This window comes from Rhincodon typus, chromosome 4, assembly GCF_021869965.1.
Source record: "Rhincodon typus isolate 14 chromosome 4, sRhiTyp1.1, whole genome shotgun sequence".
In the NCBI taxonomy this organism is placed as follows: Eukaryota; Metazoa; Chordata; class Chondrichthyes; order Orectolobiformes; family Rhincodontidae; genus Rhincodon; species Rhincodon typus.
In genome coordinates this window covers 63,443,379-63,455,697 of record NC_063335.1, presented here as the reverse complement: position 1 = coordinate 63,455,697, position 12,319 = coordinate 63,443,379, and the positions used below count along the sequence as shown (strand labels likewise).

General features: G+C 37.4%; 1 protein-coding gene across 7 annotated transcripts in view; it reads right to left on the bottom strand.

Moving 5' to 3' along the window:
- The window catches only part of atp6v1h (ATPase H+ transporting V1 subunit H), a 113,951-nt gene that overhangs the window by 9,541 nt on the left and 92,091 nt on the right, over positions 1–12,319 (bottom strand). For 5 of the 7 annotated variants that reach the window (XM_048595931.1, XM_048595934.1, XM_048595932.1 and 2 more), the window contains one exon: positions 9,444–9,557. The exons of the other annotated variants lie outside the window; for them this stretch is intronic. In XM_048595931.1, the coding sequence (XP_048451888.1) occupies positions 9,444–9,557 (114 nt within the window). The remainder of the gene's footprint in view (positions 1–9,443; positions 9,558–12,319) is intronic. 7 annotated transcript variants of the gene reach the window in all.

Genomic DNA, 12,319 nt, shown 5'->3' with positions numbered 1-12,319 from the left:
AGGAATCCAATGGAGTATTTCAAACAGAAGAGGTAAACTTTATGGCCTGTAATTGCTGGAAAAATTGACTTGGAAAAACCCTAGGTTCTGTGCTGTTTGTTGCCCAGCATATTCAAGCTATATAATTGCTGAATCACAGACAAGACAAAACAGCTCTGCATAGATGTCATGGGTTTGAAAAAATAGGCAAAAAAGTACAACTCTGTCAGGTATGAATTCTGAAAGTAGAATAGATTGACCCCCTCTCAGTTCCTTGAATTTCCTTTTGACCAAATCCATTTCCTAGCAGAATGAGATCTTTGGAGCTGATTTGAAATTCAGCCGGGAAAGAGTTAACAGTCCTAAGTACTAAGTGTTTTCACAGACCTGGGAGGCAGCTGGAGGCCAGCAAGAAGCAGCAAGCTGTGAGCAAGAGACAAACCTTCAAGAAAAAACAGCTAAATGTTTTTTTTTTTAAATTCATTTATGGGATGAGGGCATAGCTGGTTAGGCAGCATTCATTGCCTATCCCTAATTGCCCAGATGGCAGAACATAGAACAGTACAGCACAGTACAGGCCCTTCGGCCCACGATGTTGTGCCGAACATTTACCCTAATCCTAAGGTCTATCTAACCTCCACTGCTACTTTATACTATCATCCATATGCCTATCTAATAGCTGCTTAAATGCCCCTAATAAGGCCGACTCCACTACCCTCTCTGGCAATGCATTCCACGCCCCTACCACTCTGATTAAAGAACCTTATATTATACACGAATACCGCCTTAAACGAAGGTAGCTCACCATATCACAATTGTCAACTTTTGAAAGGCAGGTATCTAAATGGCTGCTGGTACATCAGAAGCAGATTCTATAGTATTTCCCTACCTCTGTAATCTTAACCAACCCCTCAACCCTCTGATATACCTGCACTTTCATAATTATGGTCTCTTGTGCAAGTCTGCTCCACAAAAACTTGAGTCTTCACACATGTATGTTAAGACTCAGCCACATTGTTGAGAGTCTGGAATCAGGTAAGGATGGCAGTTTCCTTCTCTAAAGGACGTTAGTGAACCAGATGGGTTTTTCCTGACAATTGACAATGGATTCATGGTCATCATTAGACTTGTAATTCCAGATTTTTATTGAATTCAAATTCCACCCTCTGCCCCGGCGGGATTCGAACCCTAGAATGTTATCTGGGTCTCTGGATTAATAGTCCAGCGATAATACCATCGGGCCACTGCCTCCCCCAACTCCTAGTTGAGAGGTTAGAATTTCTGATACAGTTTCAATTATCAGGACTCGTAACTCTTTCCCAACTGAATTTCAAATCAGATCCAAAGATCTCATTCTGCTAGAAAATGGATTTTGTCAAAAGGAAATTCAAGGAACTGAGAGGGGGTCAATCTATTCTACTTTCATGAATTCATACCTGACAGGGTTGTACTTTTTTGCCTACTTTTTCAAACCCGTGACATCTATGCAGAGTTGTTTTGTCTTGTCTGTGTGATTCAGAGATGTATAGCTTGAATTTAAATTTGTTCATCATTTTTGACACACTCAAAGAATGAGTTTTGCTCCTCACAAATTAGTTACTTGGAGTTCTTAAAAATATGGCGTACATTTCATTTACTCAGGATAGCAGCAGAAAAAAAGAGAAAATTGACCTGTTTGGAGATTCAATAAAATATTTTCCCTCTTGGAATGGCTCATAGAATAATGGAGATTGATAAGAGGGATGCAGTGTTCGACAACTAAGGATAAAAGACAAATTTCAATAGGAACAAGTATTAACGTTACCACCATTGCTGAACGAATCTCAAAATGACTGTCGTCCTTCTAGGAGATGATTAAGAGGGTTAAGTTAATTATTTGATAAATATTTAAATTGCAGGAAGTAGTGGTGGCTGTGTCATAAATGTTAAAACAGTATCAGAGAGAAAGATCAGAAAGTGCATGCATGCTAGGCAGAAAGAGGAGGAGATGATGACAGAGGCAGAGAGAGTGAGATAGAAGGAGATGTAGATAATTCAAAGTGAATCTAATATGCAATTATCAATACTGAAGCACTGAGGCAGTTAGAGGGAAGACGAGAAACTAGCATATTTTTCGAATTTAAGGAAATCTGTAGAGATAAACCAGGTTGTACACCTTGGACACATAAAAGTGCGTGCAGGGGAAACCATACTAATGGAACAGCATTCATGTCATTTAAGCCTGGAAAAGAAACAAACTCCGGTGGAAACAGATTCAATAGATGTTAAGAAATTACTTGGCTGAACCTAGTCAAAACAGTTAAGATTTTCCTAGTATTAGTTCCTAAACCTAATGTGTCAACCAGATTCTACATAGTTTGCACAGAAGTAAATGTAGTCATAAGAACAGATTTGTACTTAATTCCTTGGTTAGAAGATTGTATTTATAGAGTTGGCATTCTTCATTCCTTGCTAAGATTCACTTATTGAAGTGGTACTGGCAAGTGCTACTGACAAGAAAAAACTAAGAATGAATTATCTTTTATTCTACCGAATGAGTTGCAATGATAAGTCATGTCGGTCAGGTCAAAAAATGCTTCAGCTGCTATCAAAAGATTTGCGAACCAAGTCATAACTAGTATATCTAAGTATGTCATTTAGTTTAATAAGTTATACTATATTGTTGCACTTGGGAAGAACATTCAAAAATAGTTGGAAGTCGTATTTAAACATTTACAGTTAGCGGACCTAGTATTAAATCTTGCTAAGAGTGAGCTCGTGAAAGCGAGGATGACTTACCTACACCACACCATAGGATAGGCATTGCTAAAAACAGCAAAATTTTAAAAAATTGATAGAATTCCCTGATTTTAAAACTAAACAGAAAATGAGAGATTTTGGGGGAATGTGTGACTTCTATTAGAAGTCTGTGTCAAACTTTAACACAATAGATGCACCAAGAGATTTATGATGAAAATAGAAGACAATACAGTCAAAATATGCCAAACAGCTTAGAAAATCTGAAGCTAATCCTAACAGATAAACCAGTGGGCCAACCCAGATTGAATTAAAATGATAATTGACAGTGAGTTAGGGATGGCTAGCCTTATTGCAAGATGAAGAATCAGACAGAAGCCAGTAAGCTTTTCTCCCCTAAGAAACTGAATCAGCAACAAAACAAATATTCTACATAGGAAAATGAAACTCTGATTGAAATGTTTCAAAACAGGTAAAGTTTTTATTCATCACAACCACAAAGAAACTCATTTAGACTGAACTTTGACCCATGGGCTTTGTGGACAAAGTTAAGATTCAAAATGCTAGACAGTTTTGAAGTTTACTAGTTCAAACATTAATACAAAAATTGTTCTTAATGCTGGAAGGTATAGAGCATGGAAACAGGCCTATCAGCCCATGGAAAAGATAATACAATTACAAATGCATTATCAATATAATATAAAGGAATTTTTGGTAAAAGGCTGGCAAATAAATAGTACAAATCCTGTTTAATGAGTGAAGGAGAATGAATTAATATTTTGTCATAAATGTCTTACCTATTTTGCAATGAAATGTGCTTGAAAATAGCACGTAATCTCCCAAGGGTAGATAGCAAGTAGGAATGTATTTATGGACAATGAGAAACTAGAATATAGACTTGCTTGGATATTACTGGATTGAATGGGGTTTCAGTTGATTTTTTACAAAGGAAAAATCAAGGTGGTCAGGTCAGAGAGAACCATGTTCATTTCTGGAAAAGCAATCAATTTTGGGAGTAATGTCCAAGGAATTTGTGAAAGAGAAGTGAATTTCATGGCCCTTAATTATTGGGCAAATAGACTTCAGAAAACCTGTGCTGTTCATTGTCTAACAACACTATTGCACCGAGTTGCTGAGTTTTAGATTTATTTAAATTTAACTGAAATCTGAAGATCTTCTTGATCTAAACAATACAAAATTGAAGGAACTGTAGGAAGTCTTCAATATCGTCTGAATTCACAACCTTGACCCATTGGAACATTCTCCCTTGGTTTGAAACCCATGATTATTTTTGTAGAACGTGTTCTTGTCCATTGATTTACAAATGTGTGTATTTTGGATTAAGTGGGTATAAGTTTAACTCTGAGTAGCAGCTTTAGTTGTTCACTGTACTTGACACTTGCTTAAAGATAAGTCTTGCTGATCAGAGGGGTTATTTGAGTTTATTAAGAATCCTGGACATTTCTTTTACACTGGATAGTTGTAAAAGAGACACAAGTTGACAAATTTGGTAATTCAATAATACATTTATCTTTTCGTACAGTGGGACTTAACTAACAGTGCACTCGTGATCAGTCATAACAAACACCACTTTCCACTTTGAATAACTGTTCTTTATTCCCATCCTCTTTTTGCCTTGAACCCAGCTAGCATCAATTCTGGCACATGTCCAATATCATAGCAACATAGGAAATAGGAACAGGAATACCTCTATTTGGCAATTCAAAACGGCTCCACCATTCAACATGGTCCGACGGATCATCTCACTCCTTATCCTGCTTCTGCTTTCACCCAATACCCTTTGATCCCTTTAGCCTCAAAAGATTATATCCCCTTGAAAACATTCAACGTTCAGGCAATTCTGTGGTCGACAATTTCACAGGCTCACAACTCAGTGAAGAAGTTTCTCATCTCAGTCCTAAATAGCCTGTCCTGTATCCATAGATTGAGACTCCTACATCCCTGGAACATCCATCCTGCATTTCGCCTGCCTAGCCCTGTCAGAATTTTACATTTTTTTTTTGAAAAAAAAAAGATTCCAACAACCCCCATCCCCATTCTTCCAATCTGCAGTGAATATAGTCTTAACTGATCCATTCTCTCTTCAAACTCTGTCTCTGCATTTTGTGATCTTATTTATTTGGAGAGGTGGAGTAGTACTGATAATGCCGCTAAACTAGGAATCCAGAGCTTGATGTGAACATTCCAGAGGCATGGATTTGAACTCCATTTCAAAAAGGTCTGGAAAAAAAGTGCGAGCCTAATACTTTTTGATGTAAAAACCCATCTGGTTCATTATTGTCCTTTAGAGAAAGAAACCAGTCATCCTTACCTGGCCCAGTCTACATATGACATCTGATGCACAATAATGCAGTTGAGACTCTTAATTGCTCTCTCAGCTATAGGGGATGGGCAATGAATGCTGGCCTAGTGACAGCCATGAACAGATTAAAACGTTATGGGGTACCTTAATGAAGACCGTTTGCAAATCTAGGTAATTTACATTTACTGCATTTCTATTCTACTTGCTGCTCAAAAAAAAAATCAGGAAAGATTTTCCCTTTTGAAATGCACACTGATTTTTTTTCTTGCAAGGGGTTAAAACCAACTGTAGTCTTCAGGTAAGGTGGGACTAGACAGAGATACAAGCTTTGCATAAAATTAAGTCTGTCCATTTTGAATTCCAAATGCTATGCAATGCTTGGATTTTTTATTCAGTACAGTTAAATAGCAAATTTTACAATACTTTGTTGATCAGCTGATTTCAGCTTAAGATTTTGCTGCAATACAGTGAAATAATCAGTTGAAAAAACAGAGGGATTTCTTTCAGGAAGGTGTTATCACATTGTAAAGAGTATGTGGATAATTTGCAGTAGAAAAATCAACATATCAGAGAAATAATACCAGAGTTGACATAAGGGTATGACAAAGCCAACAGTTTGATAGTTAGTAAGTTACTAGAGAATTTGCAATGAGTCCATGTTGCTTCGTTCTAGGAGGTGTAAGTGTATTTAAGTGTAATCAGGCACTTATTGGTCTCTTGAGGTGATCAAGTCTCAAGTCAGGTGGAGATCGATTTCCAATAGCTACCAGCTAACCAGAAGCTAGTTACTCTCCATTACTAACAATGTCACAATAAGTGGTGCCTGTTACTAATAATACTGAGGCTTTTGCCGGGGTTATGGCTGGATCGTGAAAGACATGAGAGTAATAGTTTTAAACTAAGGGGAGATGGGTGATGGTAAGTAATGCTCCACTATTGCCTGCACAGTACTTTTAGTGTCCAAAAAAATCTGTGTTCTTTAATCGGCTTAAGTCACGTCAAAGAAATCACAGAATCCCTACAGTGCGCAAAGAGGCCGCTAGGTCCATTGAATCCGCACTGACCCTCCAAACAGCTTCCAATCCAAAACCAGCCCTCTACCCTATTCCCGCAACCATCCATTTACCATAGCTAATCCACCTAGCCTGCACAACCCTAGACATTACGGGGCAATTTGGTATGGCTGATCCACCTGACCTGCACATCTTTGGGCTGTGCCAGGAAATGGGAACACTCAAATGAAAGCCACACAGACACAGGGAAAATGTCTCTGGAGTTTGCACAGTCACCGAAGACTGGAATTGAATCTAGATCCCTGGGGCTGTGAGGCAGCAGTGCTAGCTACTAAGCCACCATGCTGCTGTGGAAGATACATTTTTAAAACTGTTATCCATAATTCCTAATTGACAAAACATGGAAAATATCTCCATTTCCTTCAACAGAAAGTTGCAACAAGATGATTATGGGATTGAGGAATACATTTAAAGTCAGTTAGCTGATGCGAATGAAAATAGCTTTGGTACTGCAGAAGTGTGGAAGAATGTAGGTACAGATTCAGAGGACACTAAAGATATTAGTCATAGTGAGGAAGAAAAAGGGCATTACAGAACTTATAGAAGATTGTTTGAAAAAAAGCTAACACAGGTGGCATCCAAGCATACAAATTAGGAGCAGGGATAGGTCATTTGATTCCTTAAGACTGCTTAAAAATTTCTTAAGGTTATGGCTCATCTTGTTGTGGTTTTAAATCTACTTTCCTGCCTAACCCCCTTACCCTTAGATTTTTGACAGACATGGGAGTCAAACAGCATTCAATGACAGCCTCTACTGCTGTCTGGGGAAGATAATTCCCCAGACTAACAGCCGTACAACTACAAAAAACTTCATTGGTCTTAAACGAGAAAGATTTTCATTTTAAACCGTATTCTCTAATTCTAGTTTCCCATAAAGGGAAATGTCCTTTCAGCAATTACCCTGTTAAGTCTCTTCAGGGTTTTGTATATTTCAATCAGATCATCCATCACACTTCTAAATTTCAATGGTTACAAGCCTAACCTGTGCAGAAAGTCTGGAATAAGACAACCTCTTTACCACAGCCAGTCTAGTAAGCCTTCCTTGCATTGCTTCCAATGTAGTTACGTCATTTCGTAAATAAGGAGGCCAAACTTTACATTTGATGTGGAAGGGCTGATTTTGGACGAGGTCAGAAGTCAGATGACACCAGGTTATAGTCCAAATCTCAAGCTTCCGGAGAAGTAATTTCAAATGAACCTGCTAGACTATAAGCTGGTGTCCGCTGACTTCAAACTTTACATTAGTTCTTCAAATGTGGTCCCACCAACTCTACTTTTTTTGGAAACAAATATTTGAAAATCTATCCTGAGTTAAAAACATCCCATTTCCTATGGCACATTTTAAATAAACATCTCTTTGCAAATTAACTAGGAAGTTCCTATAAAAGCATCTTCGCAAATATTAAACTGAAATTAGACTAGTATATGGCTCTCACAGCCATTAAAGGCAGAACAATTGTTACTGTTCAGTTTCACATAATACATTTGTGATTATAACTTGTTTGGATGATTATGACTTTTTAAGTATTCTGGTCACCTCTTTGTTCCCATCCTAAATTTATTGCGATTAATGGGTTGGAAAGGTGGAATGATAAAAGTGAAATATAAAAAGGTCAATAATACTACCAAACAAAATTAAATTTTGCTTCGCTGCCAATTCCCAAATATAATTTTGTCCAATGGACCATCTAACTTTCACACAAGACCACATTGGTAACAAATATGCTTGGTTTGTTTTAAGTACTCAGCATTAAAAATCAAGCAAAATAAAAGATTCTGAAGTCTGTTTTTGCAAGAATGCTTTCCATAGAGATACTATGATTTGGCTGCAAAGCAGGGATCTGATGGCACTGCACACTGTCAGAGAATTGACCAATGAACTGTCAACTGTTAAATGTTTAGCCAAAGAAGGCTCTTTAAAAATTAGTCTTCCAGCATTTTAAAATCAATTTTGAAAAGCTACCAGACAGTTCTCTTAAGAAAGATGAAGAAAAGTATTCTACCAGTTTTAATTTAGTAGTGAACGTATTCTGGAAGATTAGAAACACTGCACACATTCAGATTGCAGCTTGGATTCAGTGTAAACCAGTAAAACCATCAGTGTAAAACAAGTCAATGCCCCACTCTTTGAAGAGATACATTATTCGTATAAAAAATTGAAAAGTATTAAAAAATGAAACAATGCAAGTGTCAAACTTTTGTGAAATAATACTTTTAAATTTTACATTGTTTAAAATCTTGACACATTAAAAATTAAAGATATTAGAAATTTAAATCATTTAGAAAAAAGGTGACAAATATAGACCGGAAAACAATACACTTAAACTGACTTTACTGGCGTAATTTCATTTCTCAACCCAGAATTCACTAATGAATGATAGAACACTCAGTTTTAAAAGGCCAAAGGGAATGGAAATGGGGCAAAAAAAAGAAGCAAAGAAACAAAATGTTTCTAGGGCAGGTGTGCTGCTGATTGCAAAAAAAAAAAAAAAAAAAAAAAAAGAGGAAAAGTGAAACATGCAAAGAAAAGAAAGAAAGATGTAGGTTGTAGTCTGAAATTGAACTTTATACCGAGATGGCTTTGAAATGCTTATTTAAAAGACGAGGTGCTGCTCCTCAAGCTCGCTGTTCATTGGAACAGTGCAGTAGGCAGAGGAGAGGGACATCAGCATGGGAGCAGGTTTCCCTAGAAATGCCTTTTTCTTCATTTCTTGTCCCTTCACCATTTTGTCCACCTTTTCTGCCAGTTACTCCAGTCTTCAACCCTTTAACAAGTCTTCTTTCTGCTTTTGTACCACCCACCCCTTGCTTAAAAATGTATTTCAATTTTTTCCCAGTTGTGATGAAACATCACAGACCTCAAACATGAACTGATTCTCTCCACAGATGCTGCCCAACTTGAGTATTTTGCTTTTATTTTAGATATCCAGTAAATCTACATCATCTTGCTTTTCAATTCATTTTTGAATGTTTTGGCAGAAACTGCTTAGTATTAACACAGGTACAGTCAGTTCTGATACAACGCGATAGTTTCGTTCTCATGCGATCTCAAGTTATAAGAAAATTGTGCAATAATGGCGCCATTTAAACTAATGATACCAGACTGACATTATAACCAATACAAATAAGGAAAGTTTGCATTCTACAAATAACGTTCTAATTCTTCAATTGTGTTAAAGCCAATCCATGTTGAAGAAACACGCATTTAAAGCAGAACCGTCAATTAAAAAATATATTATGGTATTTTCTCCTGAAAATATTAAGATGACTTTCAAAGAAAGAGAGTGGACAACACATGTACCAAGTTTACTGTTATTATAGATAATACATACCAGTTGTGTACCATCAGTTTTTGAACTGCCAAAAGTGCATTGTAGCGCACTTGCTGATCTTCATGATGCATATGGTTCATGACAAGTTGCTTGCCTCCAAGCTGTTCAATTACACTGAAACCAGTTATAACGAATAGTAAACTTTCAGGAAATATTTTTAAAAACTGTTTCAAGAAATAAATTATTTAAATATTGAATGGCTTGAATACACAAGGACACAAATTTCGAGTACGAATAGGCCACACAACACATCAAGTCTGCTCTACCATTTGATTTGATCACGGATGATCTGATTTATCCCTCAACTGTACTTGCCTTTCTGCACACTCCCCAAACCATCAATAACCTTCAATCCTCTCATTGAATAATCAAAGGCTAAGTTAGATGAGTAATCGATGACCCTGTCCTCTGCTGCTTTCTGTGGAAGACAAAACTACAAACAAAAAGAAAAATCTGTTCTCCATCTTTAATCTCAAATGCTCTAATAACATCAGCTCTTATTCTTCTAAACTTTGGGCGTATGTCAAACCTGTTCATCTTCACCTGTTAAGATAACTACTTCATCTCAGGATTCAAGTGAACTGTCTCAGAACTGCTTCTAATGCAATTGTACACTTGCATAATTAAACTGACTTCTACACAATTATATCCTTTAAGTAACGAGGCCAAAACTGTACACACTGCTTCAGATGTGGTCTAACTAGGACACTGGACGCTACAGCATTGTTTTAAACTGAATTCTCCTTGCAATAAACAATATTCCATTTACCTTCCTAATTACTTCCTGTACCTGCATATAATATTTTCTGCTCTACGTACCAGCACACCCAGACCCCTCCATACCACCAACTTCTGCAATCTCTTTCCATTCTAGTATACTGCGTTCTACTGTGGATAACTTCACATTTTCCCACATTGGTAGATGGAGTATAATTTTTTTTGCCCACTCATTTAACATCTCTACCCCTTTACAGACCCTTTATGTTGTCATCTTGACAAGTTACTTTGCTACTTGTGTGTCATCAGTAAATCTAGTTACCATACATTTGGTGCCTTCATCCAAGTCAGTGATCTAGATTGTGAATACTTAAGAATAAAAGATCCTGTGGCACTCCATTAGTAAACAGCTTGCCAACACAAAGTGATCCATTTATGTCTAGTCTGATCCCCGTTAGCTAATTAATCCTTTACCCACGCCAATATGCCTCATAAGATAGCTCTGCTCCATATGCATTTACTTTGTGTATTTTACTTTGGCACCTTGTCAAATACTTTTTTTGGTTATAGAGTCAGTCATACAGCATGGAAACAGACCCTTTGGTCCAACCAGAACATGTCAACCATAATCCCAAACTAAACTAGTACCATCTGCCCGCGCTTGGCCCATATCCCACGAAATCTCTCAGTCATGTATTATCTAAATGTCTTTTAAACACTAACTGTACCCACATCCACCACTTCCTCTGGAAGTTCATTCCACATGTGAACAACTCAAAAAAATTGCCTTGTCTTTCTTGAAATCTTTCACCTCTCACCTTAAAAATGTGTCCCCTCATCTTGAAATCACCCACCATAGGGAAAAGGCACCTGCCATTCACCTTATTTATACTCCTCATTATTTCATAAATGCAGGAGGTCACACCTCAACCTCCTCGTTCCAGTGAAAAAAGTCCCAGCCTATTCAGCTTCTCTAACTCAAACCCTCCATTCCCTGCAACATCCTAGTGTCTCCTCTGAACCCTTTTCAGCTTAATAATATTCTTCCTACAACAGGGCAACCAGAACTAGAAGTACTTCTGAAGAGGCCTCACCAACATCCTGTACATCCTCAACATAACATCCTAACTTCTATATTCAAAGGTCTGAGCAATGACGGCAAGCATGTTAAATGCTTTTGTAACCACCTTATCTATATGTGGTGCAAATTTCAAAGATCACTAGGTGTCTCTGCTCTATAATACTACCCAAGGCCCTACTTTTACAATTAAGAGTCTTGTATTTGTTTGATTTTCCAAAATGCAATACCTCACATTTATCCAAATTAAAGTCCATCTGCCACTCTTCAACCCATTGACCCAATTGATCAATTGGTTATATAAATACATCATTTCGAAAGTTTCCCTTTCTTGACCTCAAAAAAATTAGTAAGTTTATTAAAATTGATTTTCATTTCACAAAATCATGCTGACTCTGAAAAGGTTATGATATAATTGGGAAATGTTTTGCTATTTCCTCCTTACTACAGAACTTTAGCATTTTCCGCTATGACAAACATGAGGCTAACTGACCCAAGTTTCCAGCTTTCTGCCTCCCTCCTTCTTTGAACACTGGTATTACATTTCAATCTATTGACATTTTTCCAGAATCTCAGGAATTTTGGAAAGCCATGACAAATGCACCGATTATCTTAAAAGAAAAGAAAGAATTGCAGATGGTGATCTGAAACAAAAACAGAAATTGCCGGAGAAACTCAGCAGTTCTGATAACATTTGCTGGGAGAAAGCAGAGTTAACATTAAGTCTAGTGACTCTTCATCAGAACGCTCGTCCAGCGGGCAGTCCACATATCCACTCACCACCCCCCTTCAACACCTTTCCCCAAACAACACTTTGGCTTCAGCATAAATAACACTTTTTCCTAGCTAACAGTCTGAAGAAGAGTCACTGGACTCAAAACATTAACTCTGCATTCTTCCCACATCTACTATCTTTGTAGCCTCATTTTAGACACTATGATGAAAACCATTTTACTTGAGTACAGAGATAGTAGGAACTGCAGATGCTGGAGAATCTGAGATAAGGTGGTGTAGAGCTGGATAAACACAGCAGGCCAAGCAGCATCAGAGGAGCAGGACGGCTGACGTTTCGGGCCTGGAC